This window comes from Mugil cephalus, chromosome 13 (genome assembly GCF_022458985.1).
Source record: "Mugil cephalus isolate CIBA_MC_2020 chromosome 13, CIBA_Mcephalus_1.1, whole genome shotgun sequence".
NCBI classification, from domain to species: Eukaryota; Metazoa; Chordata; class Actinopteri; order Mugiliformes; family Mugilidae; genus Mugil; species Mugil cephalus.
The window spans coordinates 10,258,427-10,270,468 of record NC_061782.1 but is presented as its reverse complement, the minus strand read 5'-3'; the positions used below and the strand labels follow the sequence as shown (position 1 = coordinate 10,270,468).

The 12,042-nt window shown below is 43.6% G+C and overlaps 1 protein-coding gene across 1 annotated transcript; it reads left to right on the top strand.

Annotated features, from left to right (window-relative positions):
- The first annotated feature begins 487 nt into the window (after window positions 1-487).
- Window positions 488-10,612, top strand: LOC125019170 (fibulin-7). Its single transcript, XM_047603715.1, has 8 exons — window positions 488-789; window positions 1,932-2,094; window positions 4,960-5,136; window positions 6,891-7,016; window positions 7,117-7,254; window positions 7,714-7,851; window positions 8,243-8,381; window positions 9,545-10,612. Exons 1-8 carry the CDS (start codon window positions 709-711, stop codon window positions 9,915-9,917), a joined length of 1,335 nt encoding a protein of 444 aa, XP_047459671.1. The 5' UTR covers window positions 488-708; the 3' UTR covers window positions 9,918-10,612.
- Window positions 10,613-12,042: the final 1,430 nt, after the last annotated feature.

Here is a 12,042-nt window from a genome sequence, read left to right as displayed (position 1 = left end):
CGAGCGTAGGACGACTTCGGTTTCACGTGCGACCCTGTCATTTGTCCAGCAGGGGTCGGTCTGACTCTACAAATTAAAAGCTAAAACAATACACATGTTGTACAGTCAATGAGAACAGAGCAACAATAAACACACTGTCTGTCCGGCAGGGTGTTTATATAAAACATAAACAACAGATAAGTCTACAAAAAGGTTAGAACAACTTTCGGGATATGCCACAGATATTATTTCAGGTGTTTCAGGCTTTGGTACCTTGCGAATATAATGAATATAACTACGTTTTAGTTTGAAAAGATTATCAAGACAATGCGAAAAATCACAGTATTTGTGCATTGGTATTCCTGATGTATTATTATAATTGTGAGAAATGTCCCTCCCAGCTGCAGAAAGATGTAAAGAACATCTTGGAGTGTTTGGGAGTTTCTCGGTGGGAGGGATTCTTGCTGTAGGAAACCTGCGTAGCGTGCAGAGCTCAGAGGCTAAACCTTCCAGGAGCGCAGATCCAGAGACGGGAGCGCATCTCTGTCTCAGACACCTGATGAGCATCTTCCACACTTTTGAAAACGACTGAACGAACCCTCCCAATATACACACTGGGATTTTATCCAAGTTCCTTAATAAGAATTGTAAATATTTTGAGAACATCACCAGCAGCTAAAAAGCTTTATCACTTAGCTATTAGTCTACTGACCTTTGTGACTTTTGGAGATGGCACTCTCTTTTCGACGCAGGTGTTTGCTTTTGTTATGCTTGACAGCCGTCCAGAGTTTGGGTCATGCCACCGTTCAGGTAAGAACGTTTTACTTCACTTTTGTTCAAGCATATGTCCTCATCTGTGCGAAGTGCCTCAAATAGGTGTGCAAATGTATCAAATCTGTCCAGATATGTAAATATTAATAGATCTGACGAACAAATAAACTATTTTAATATCTTTAACCTGTTATCCAAACTTTGACCAGCGTCTACATCATAGTGTGCAGAGCTGTGTGTCATATACAAAGCGTTGCCAGTTTTGTGACCACAGTCTACAGTTTTCATTTGAGAAATTTGTACTTTTGAATCTTAAAAAAATATTGTTGCATCTGGATAGGAATCCTCTCATGTCTTGTCAGCTGGTGTTATTTCCCCTTTGCCTGAGGCAGGTAAAATGAGCAGACAAACAGCCCCTACCACTGCAAAGGTCAAAACTGTGTTCACAGTAGATTTTAATGTATTGAAGCTGGTTGTTATTGTACAAAGCGCTCACAATGCCAGCGCAGGAATTCAAGGCATGCTGCTCAGAGAAATTGTTCCAATGAGCATGTGATTAATAAAACCTCCTGAAAGGATTAGAGGCACTTTTTTTTTCTGAGGAACTCTGTAACGGCTTGACAAGCGTCCCCCCCAACCCCACCCCAGCCCCCCACCTGTGGCACCCATGCTATTTTGAGTCTGCCCATTCAGGATTATCCAATGAGCATGTGCCTTCCAACTGCCATGCAAAATATACAGAGGAACAGCATTTTGGACTTAGGTCCCGCTGACATCTGCCAGACAGCTTTTGTCCAGCTGTGTCTGCCACTGGAGTTGTGGTCGCAAGAGTGAAAACGGATGAGGGAGAGAAGAGAAGTGCACTGAAGTCTAATGGAAAATACTGGATAGCATTGGTTTTAAGTCAAATAAATTATGGTGAGTTCCCGTACCATCAAGTACATAAAACGTCCCACTAGTAGGACTTAATATCAATGAAAACGCTCCGTAACTATGACGACTACGTGCCCACCAATAACAAGACTTTCGTTTCAATTACATCATTCTCCACAGCTGCACAGTTATGTTTTATTCACCCCTCATGTTTTACATTTTTATGACCACCAAACTGAGGTAACCTTTAATCGCCTCGCCAAGGCTCTCTTTCATAACTCTTAATGCTGCTCTTGCTTCATTAACAGACTTGCATGGATAAGCACCAGGTGGTCGGGGTGCTCCGTCAGATGGAGAAGTTCCTGAAGGGCCAGGAGATGCGATTCACAGAGGGTCTCAGGATCATGAAGTCAAAGCTGGCGACGCTTCAGAACTCTGTCTCCAAATTGCCTCAAGCAGACCAGTCAGCTGGTGAGTAAAACCCTCACCACTTATCATGTTCATCATGATCATCCTCGCTACCTTCTGACTAATGAGGAAAAAATAACACAAAGGTCAATAGATACATGGATCCCAGTCAGCCACGACAGCAGCACAGTGAACAAGCATGAACTATACATGGACCTTGATGCTGAAAATTCAACATTCAAAGAGTTTATTGTCACGTGCACAGTATAGAAACATGTTCCCTTGTACAATGAAATTCTTCCTTTGCCGTCCACCCAAATGCCTACCAATATAAAAATCTTAGAAATATAATTTAAAAATATAAATATAACACAAAATATAAAATTAATCTTATTATTTCACCTGTGCATTTTTGTACAGGTAAATGTAAAAATGTCCTAAGTAAAAAAGGAATATTTGCTTCTATCCTCGGTCCTTTTCAAGGGCGGATTAGCCAACAGGAGAACCATGAGTTTTCCCAGTGGGCTGACTTGCTATTTGGACCGGCAGCCTGACATTTTTCTTTTTTCTTTTTTAAATTTATATATTGGTCTCACAGGCCCAGTGAAAAAAGGCTAGTAGTAGGTTAGCCTAAGGTACTCAGCCTCAGCTACTTTTTGGCCCTGGAAAAATGTGTTGGGCAGTTTTCATGTAGGTCTCTTTTGAAAATGATAAATTATATCAATTTGTCTATTGCCAGTGGTTAGTGCCAATGCAGCTGTGCGCCTCTTTACTAGAGAATCCAGTCATTCTAGGTGTATTTGTGAAGCCACCACTCACCAACATGAAAAGCTAGACAGGGGGCAGCATTCTGATTTCATTATTTATCTAGTAGATCTACGCAAAACTACTATTTAGGGCTAGAAAAAAGGTGAGTTTGGGTCAGTTTTTATGTAGGTGGCTAAAGACAGTGTAGGCTACAATGAATAAAAATCTTTTTTAAATGACATCATTTTGTTCATTGCCAGTGTTAAGCTAGTGCCACTGTGTGTACACACACAGATCTTTCCATATCCCATCAAAATTACTTGTCAAAATGTCAAAATCTCACCATCCCAAATTGAAGCTAGAAAGATTTCATAAAGATGTCAATGACAAAATCTGAGGGTACAACCAGGACATATTTAAAAACACTGTATATGCATGTACACACACACACGCTTGCCACCTGTAGACATATGCGCATACGTGTGTACATGTACACACGTGTATATGTTATGTGATTAAACACAGTTTAACCCTTTAAGACCATAACATCCGCTCGCGGGAAAAAATAAAGTTAACTTTATTGGAATTACCGACACACACCAATGGACAAAATTCAAAGTGTGGCTGAACACTGGGAAGTTGTGCCATTATGATGACCAGTGACACTAGTAATCTGACCACTTTTTCACAAACGAGTAATCTAACGCGTCACTTTATCCAAAACCAGTAACCTGATTAAAGTTACTTATCCAAGTCACTGTGCATTACTATTTTTTCTCCATTTTCATGAGTAAAGAGATATTTATTTATTTCTCCTTGGGGGAGTGACGTCACTGCCACGTTTTCAGCAGGGGGACAACTCACGTGTAATACTCACGCGGGGACACAAACGTAATCAACAATGGAGCAAGAGAGATGCCATCTTCTAGCTGGAAATACCGCCACTATTTTGAGTTTGTGCCAGCAAAAGCCAACAATGTTAACTGTACACTCTGTGCTGGAGACAAAGTCCTGTCTTGCTTCAAAAACACAACATTGAATTTAAAGAAACATTTGAAGTCGCAGCACTGCAGGTGAAGCTAACCTCGCAGAGAGCTGCACCTAATGCAGGAGGTCCTCCGCCACCACGTACCCACTTTTTGCGCCACAGGCAAGGTCACCATTCGTGTAATGCATGCATTCATTTTACAGCTCACTAAATTAATTTCTCTGTAAACCATGCTGGTTTCATATGTGACCCAACTTGGGGTTTGTTAAGTGAAGAACTAAAAAGTTGAATGCAGTGGAAGATTCCGAAGTATCAAGTCCACAACGTTTTAGGAACATTCACTTGTTTGATTTTTGAACTCTATTTTTGTTCCTCAACGAGCGACAACGAAGAGCCAGACGCGGCTCCTCGTATCATGGGATTATGTATTCATCCAGCAGTGCGAGGCCATCTCAGTTACAGAGCTGGGCACTTGACTGGGGAAGTGGATTTGTGGAATTGTGTTGTTTGGCAGCGGACACTGAGACCAATTTGTTAGGGATGGACCAGCGTAGTCCATAACTCTGCGGAGAGTCTTTGGCAGGAAGAAGCAAGTATTTTACTTCTACAGCAACAAGAACTCAATAAAGTGAAAAGACAAGAGAAAAAGTATCGCATCACCTGTTTTAAATGCTCAGATAACCTTCAAATCCAAAAGTCGATGCGTAAAAATGTCAACTGTTCCTTTTATTTGACACAAAAAAGGCACAAGGAAACAAAACAACTGGAATGGACTGAAGCGAAGCTAAACCGTATGTTACTTATTAAACAGTATCTGAAATGTTTTTACTTGAGGTGGAGAGGAAACGTTCTCATCCAATGCTCCAAGGACGCATAAAAGTCTTATAAAAATCGTAAAAACGTAATCCATATGCTGTCTAATGTAATGTAACTAGATGTTATTAAGCTTTAAAGTTTCCAGGGCATGCACCATAGCATAATATTGGACTGCAAGTGCAATTGTGACTCATAAAAATGGCCGGTTCTTCGCTGGTTGACTGTAAATGAGGCATTTGAAACGTCCTTTCCCATGAAGGCTCTGTGCTGCCCAGTGACACGTGTATATCCCCAGGCAGAGAATGCCAGAGGATGTCGGGAGGCTTATACCACATGTGACCGGCCTTCCTCTCGTGCTCTCCTCCTTTCTCCCCCAGCTCCTACCACCTGCCCCTCCCTGGAAGCCCCCGTTCACGGAACCAAGTTTGGCTCAAAGCATCTCGTCGGACATGAGGTGCATTTCACTTGTTCCCATGGATACCATCTCATTGGCTCTGCCACGCGAGTCTGCCGGGACAATGGCACCTGGACTGGCGTCGGTGCAGCCTGTAAAGGTGAGAGTCTCCTCTTCGCTGAGAAAGAGGAGTGGCGATCTCCGCACGCAAACACATCCACTGCCACTTATATAGAGTTTAGTGGAGACTCAGAATAGCAGCATGAAAGAGGAAGCATCACACAGATAAGAGGCGAAGAAAAGAGTCATTCTCTGGAGTGTCTGAAGCTCCTCGCTGCACTGAATGAAGCACTCGTTAAAATGGCATTAAATGTCTGTGAACACAGAAAAACACCTGTACCGCATTCCACAGTGGGGTTCCTTCCCCTTCAGGTTTCTACTCCTCATTAACAGCACTGGGTGGACTACTGTAAGATAAACCCCCCTCTCCTTGCTCATGTTTCCACTGGTTCTTTGACGGGAGTCCCACTGGACGGGGTTAGGTCCAGGCATTATACCCCGCACTATGGTCTGATAGCACACAAGTATGCCAAGCATGCTATTGATAGTCGCTTCGGCCTGCGCTGGTGGCACTCCTCCAAAAATTCCAAGTGGCAAACTCGGCTGAACATGTGCATACGTTTATTGACATTCGCAGCTAGAACAACATGAGAGGGCTTGACTCTGCACAGTATTATCCTTGTTCATGTGTGTCAGCCCCTGCATAAAGAGGTCTAAATTTAGCCATGTTCAAAAAGAGGTACTGACAGCGCAAAAAGCCTTAAAGCTACGGAGAGTTTAAAAATATCTAGCAGGGGTGCAGTGGGCCTTTTCATGTCACGGACCTGTGGTGAACCCCGTAGATGCCAAATAAAAATTAAAGGAGCCGGTTGTGATCTAGTGTACTGCCGCCATGGCAGCGGTCTGCTTGGCAATTTGTGCATCTGCACAGCTCTCAGGAGCGACCTCAGGGTTCTGGTACGATGACCTGCTTGTCCACTTGTCTTCTAACTTTGAGAGACATTCAGTATCGCTATTAGATGACTATCAGTGTCACTATCATTCTCAGAATTGTTACATATATTATCATAGCTGCTGTTTAATGATAAATGAATCTATTCCCCACACAAATAACAATAAATGTAACATTGTGGTTGTGCTATCGACCCCTCAAGACATTAATCTACTCTTACTTGTAGTCACAGCCATTTACACTAATACCAGTTTGCACAAATCTTCTCTAATGAGAAAGTGCTAATGAATTATGTCAAACCTTCAAAACAATGGCACCAGTTTGCACATGTTGTCTAACATTACAGATAGATTTTATTGCCTGACACTCAAACAATCATCTCTATTGGATTATATCCAGTACTTTCCCACAAATGGAGCAAATAAAAGGGCAGCACTGATTTTGTGTTGACATGTTGTACCCATAATGACAATATCAGTACTCAGTCTTAAGTATAGGTTACCAAACTGGGTGGACGCTCTCTTATGTAGGGCCTCTCGAATAGGACTTACCACTGTACTCTTTGAGTTGGTGTGATATTATTCTATAGATTTCATTATGAAACATTAACATGCACGTGTTCGTGTACACTGTCAACACTGGCATAACACACTGACAGACCATTAAGATGTCGCTGAATAAACCTGTCACCACTTTACACAGCTGCACAGATAAAAATCTTCAGTCTAGGGGGAAGGATTATACTAAGAATTGTCAAACCTGATGTCACCAAATAGTTCTTTTCTTTCATTTTCATCTCAGGAATATGTATCTGAGAAGGAAATAGCTCTAAAGTGACTGTCCAAACACACAGCTGTTGATGCTGAAAATGAGACTGAAATTATTACCTCCTGCATCCACAGACATAAGTGAGTGTGCCAGTAACCCTTGTCAAAACGGAGGTACCTGCGTGGAAGGTGTCAACCAGTACAAATGCACGTGCCCACAAAACTGGAGCGGTTCCCACTGCCAGCACCAGACCCAGACAGGTCAGTGATGCCTGAGTCTCTCGGTTTGTTTGTGTGTGTTTGCCAGTTAACCTCTTGCTACGTGTCAAATCCAACGCTCATGTTTTCCTCCCTCGTGCAGCACCCCCCGAGTGGAGCGTCATGAACGACCCGGCGTTCACCCGGAGACCTCACTGCGCCCAAGTGAACCAAGCCCAGCACTGCAGCTGCGATGCGGGCTTTCACATGAGTGGCACCTCTGACAACAGTATCTGTCAGGGTGAGCTGTAATTATGAGTTAACTTAATTGCTCCCTGGGGGGATATTCTCCTTTCACTCACTGCTCCTCGTCATATGGAGGTAAGGTCAGCTACAGTTCCCTCGAAACTGGTGTCCCGCTCCACAGCGTCTCTGCAGGGCAAAGAGTAGATGTTAACGGGGCCTTTAATGCTGAAAATATCCCAGAATACCTGAATCTTTCACTGCTGATTGATACGGTTGGAAATGAGAATGGGGCCGGCCTGTAACGTTATAATCCTCTTGAGCGGTTTCAAGCCGATTAGCATCAGTTTAGGTTGCAGCTTAGTTACTTTTAACTTATAATTGCTTGAGTATTACTTTAAATTGAGTGTTTTTCATACTTACATTTGAAATGTCTCCTGTAGTTTTTATGTGCAGGCTGCCTTAGCCTGGCCATGTGATGCATGTTTTATGCCTTTATTTTTCTGTTCCCTGGCAGATGTGAACGAGTGTGAAGTGTACCGACTGGACCAAGGAGGAAAGTTGTGCGTCCACGAGTGTGTGAACGTCCCCGGATCGTACCACTGCTCTTGCCCCAGCGGTTACAAGTTGCTCCCGGATGGGCGGAGCTGCGAGGGTGAGTGACAAGGGGGAGCGGAGGACAAAGGCTCATTCACAGGGACCTGGCTGCATGTAGCACCAGGGGAGGAATACCTGTGATTCAGAAAGACTTTTAGCAGCAGAGATTTTAGCTTGTGCGGAGGTTGTTTGTCAGCCCCAAAAACTTCAATGCTACTTGAAATGTTTACCACTGAAGGTTACGATACTTCCCAGTGGAATGAGTGACCTCACCACTTCCCAGCAGAACCTTAGAACATGAGGCGTTAGTGGGAGAATAAACTAAAAAACCAAATAAAGAGCAGAGCTCGCCCCGCTCAGACTGCGGTAACCAGGAAGCAGGGAGTCAGTCTGGCAAGCCTCTCTCCCTGCTTCTCATTCTTACATGCCTCTGCTGTTTTGTCTTCCAGATGTGGATGAATGCTTAAGCCAGCAGCACGACTGCAGCCTGGGGACAACTTGTATCAACACGGGGGGAGGCTTTCAGTGTGTCAACCCAGAGTGTCCACGTTCTCATGGGGACATCAGCTACGTCAAGACGTCCCCCTTGTAAGTCGATACGCCGCGGCGGGACCTGTTTGTTTTCTCCGTCATGCGTTTGTTTTAGCGAGTTAGTTCACTGGGGTTACGTCTTTCGCATTTTATTCAGAAGCTGTCATCTTTCCAATGGCTTTTTGCATATTAAGTGTTCTGCAGCAATGGATTCCTGGTGGACATTTTGGAGTAGCAAGAAAAGCAGAAGTTAAACCGATGTTTGGGGGATTCACGTGTGGAGCTGTAGTCATTCAAGCCACTGCTCCCAGGTTGCATAGTACAAAGCTAAAAATACATATGTTTGTTTAGTTTAAGGTGTTTCTACAGCTAAATGTTTTAATTGGCCTTCATGTTTCCAACTGGGAAGCTTTTGGACCTGGCATTTATGTGGATGTTACTTAGACATGTACCATCAGTCTAGGCCAGACCAGGCACCCATCCCATAGCAGTGACACTACTTGATGGCAACAGGATTCAAAATTCAAGATCACCTTACTGATCCCCGCGGGGAAATTAATTTGTCCAAGAGTCCAAGATGAGACAGAACATATATGAACCAGACATAGACATGAGAATAAAATAACATAAAATAAAATAAAATAAAACAAGAATGAGATAGTATAACTACCTTTCCATCTTAATATTTACTCGTCACCATCAGGTTGTGCTCATTTAAAAGAATGAAAGAAAGCTCTGTCTACTTCTACTGAACCATCAACACAGTGCAACACTGCTCTGGAGTGGACGGATAAATGTTTGGGATTATACTTGTAACAAGGGAGAAATCAGGGAACAGACTGAGACTTCCCCAATTCACACGCTCACACTCCACGCGCTAAATATGTTTTGAGTTTATCGGATGTACTATCGGTATTATATTTCTAGAAAATACTTCTCTTCTGGCAAATGCATTCTTCGCCAAGGTTTCTCTCCATTCCTGCTCCAGTACGTGCTTCACTGTTCATGGAAAAACATCCGTAGCTTGCTATAATCCAAGACCTAAGTGCTCTTAATCTCATACTATAGGTATTCTATATATGTGTGTGTCGCCCCTCTTTAGTCAAGGTTTTGAACACTTTCCCACAAAGATAGATTAATTATGTAACAGCCAAACACTCAAAGAATTAAAAAAACTAAAATTTAATATCATTTTGTCCTACAATAATTCTGTCCTGCAGTCAGTGTGAGAGAAACCCCTGCCCAATGGACAGCCGCCCCTGCCATCTGGCTCCCAAGACCGTGTCCTTCCACTACCTGCCCCTGCCCTCCAACCTGCAGACCCCTGCCACGCTCTTCCGCATGGCGACCGCCGCCGCCCCCGGCCGCACCGGGCCGGACAGCCTGCGCTTCGGCATAGTGAGCGGAAACTCCAAGGGGATGTTCGTCATGCAGCGCTCGGACAGACAGACCGGCGAGCTGATACTGGTCCAGCAGCTGCGCGGGCCACAGGAGATCAGCGTCGACGTGGACATGTCCGAGTACACCGACCGCACCTTTCAGGCCAAGCACGCCGCCAGGGTCCACGTCCTGGTTTCGCCGTACAACTTCTAGGAACCGGAGACTGAAAACTGAAGAGGAACGAGGATGAGTGCGTGACGGGCACTTAGCTGAAACTGTTTCCTCATCACCCTTCAGAAATGAATTCATCAGAGTAGTGGGCAGTCGTAGCTTGCAATTTGTTCAATGGCCAACCGACCAACGTATCTGACATTAGTTGTATTCCAACAATATATGACAAAACACATGATAAATGCTTCTTTAAATAGTGTTAATATGGGTTGGGAGGGGTGGTTTTAGTAATTGCTGTCGCTTTATGTGTGTGTTTGTTTGTCCTTTATAGATGATGTCTGTAGCTCAGGGTCAGGCCTGGGGATCATGCACTACCCTCGCTTTACTGATGATAAATCCCTAGAAGACATTAGTGCTCCTGTGGCTCTAATTTATTGGTAATATTGTTGCTGGTTTTTACAGTACAACATGCTAATCATATACTGTATATTTGTTTTTTTATATATACTAGCTTGCTTTTTAAGGCAACCTTCATTATGCTAAGGGATTTTTTTTTTTTTTTTGAAAACAGTGGCTGCAGTACTCATCCTGGTCTATTTTCCTCTATTTCTCATATTCTGTATGTCGTCGCATTATATTCCAAATCAGTGACGATTTGCTAAGCCTGCCAATGTACTACACCATTTATGTGGAATTTTAATTGTCTCTACATAACCGAAATAAAAGTCAGTCCAACATTTCAGTATCTGTTAGGACTAGTGAACCTGATGCTGAGCAGCGGGCTATTGAATGCCCTTGCGGCGGTGTTTGTTTTCATCCAGCAAGTGTCGTGAGTGAATTTTAATGACTGTAAAGAAAACCTACGCATACTTGATAAATGAAGGCTGGATGGCTATGAAAGGTTTTTCTGAATGGAGCGATTGAAGTCTCGGAGAAGAAGAAGAAGAAGAAGAAGAATGTGTGTCCAATAACAGCACCCCCGGAGCAGAAGTTCACAGGCAGTACAAGTCGAAGCTTTTCCCACATTTCTCAGGAACTCGAGTCTCGAAGTGTTTTTATTAGATTTTAATAGAAGGAGCAGTAACTGTCACATTATAAAAACACATCTCAGTGTGTCTATTTGTCAGAGTGTGTGAGTGTGTGTGTGTTGGCGGAGAGTAATGCTCACCACATGTGTTCTCTTAACCCCCTTCGCTCTCTCTTCCTCTCACATCCAAGGGTTAACGTTGCAATGAAAGGGCCTTCATGCTTCCAGACGGGAGTGGATGGAGAGAATCAAAACAAGCGCTCCGCTGTTACTTGGAAAATAACAATGCACATGATTTCCTGATCACGTTACAGGCTTTGTTTCATTCGGGCTGTTTGATGTTCATGTGTTTCATTCATACTCAGGTGGAGGAACGATCTAGGCGACATAACGCAAGTCAGACACCGGAGAACAGTGATAAAAATACACAGCGAAGCTCCTTGAGGGAAAAACAGCACAGGGGGTTGTTTACACTTGTTTCACATTAAGAGTCAGAGAAATATGTTGACTTCCTTTTCTTCTTCTTTGTGCTTAGGGCATCCTCCACGGGGGGTGGGTAAAATAACTTAAATACAGTAAACGCACACAATGATACAGCAGCCTGCAAAGTTTTTGAAGCTTGAAGGTTAGTCGCTTCAACCCATGGTTTCTTTACTTTGTTTCTTCAGTCTTTGAAGTGGGGGGGGGGGACTTATCTGTGTCAGTAGTTCTCTTTACAAATGCTTTCCTGGTCAATTAACAGCTAAATTGTGGAAAATCTGATCCCCGTTTCGCCTTGAAAATACTGGATTTTCAAATCCGGTTCAACTCGCCTTTGCTGCGGTTTCACATCGCCAGAAGTCGGGTCTGACCTCCCCGCTGTGAGAGCTGCATGCCTGTTTTTTCCTCCCTCTCATACATCATCCTTGGATGCAGAGCAGCTCGCGGATCTCACGGCCTTGCCAGTGTGCTGTCATAATCCACAAAAAAGAGTGTCCCGTATCGCTACACAAGCTGTATATAAACACAGCCGTTAACATCAAGAGTCCCAGTGCGATTTCCCAAACATGACGTAGGGCTAATTCACATATGCGCTTCTATTAATGATCGTGTAACAACACCTTTGATTTGTTTGATCGAAAAAATTGTTGCCCTTCAGAG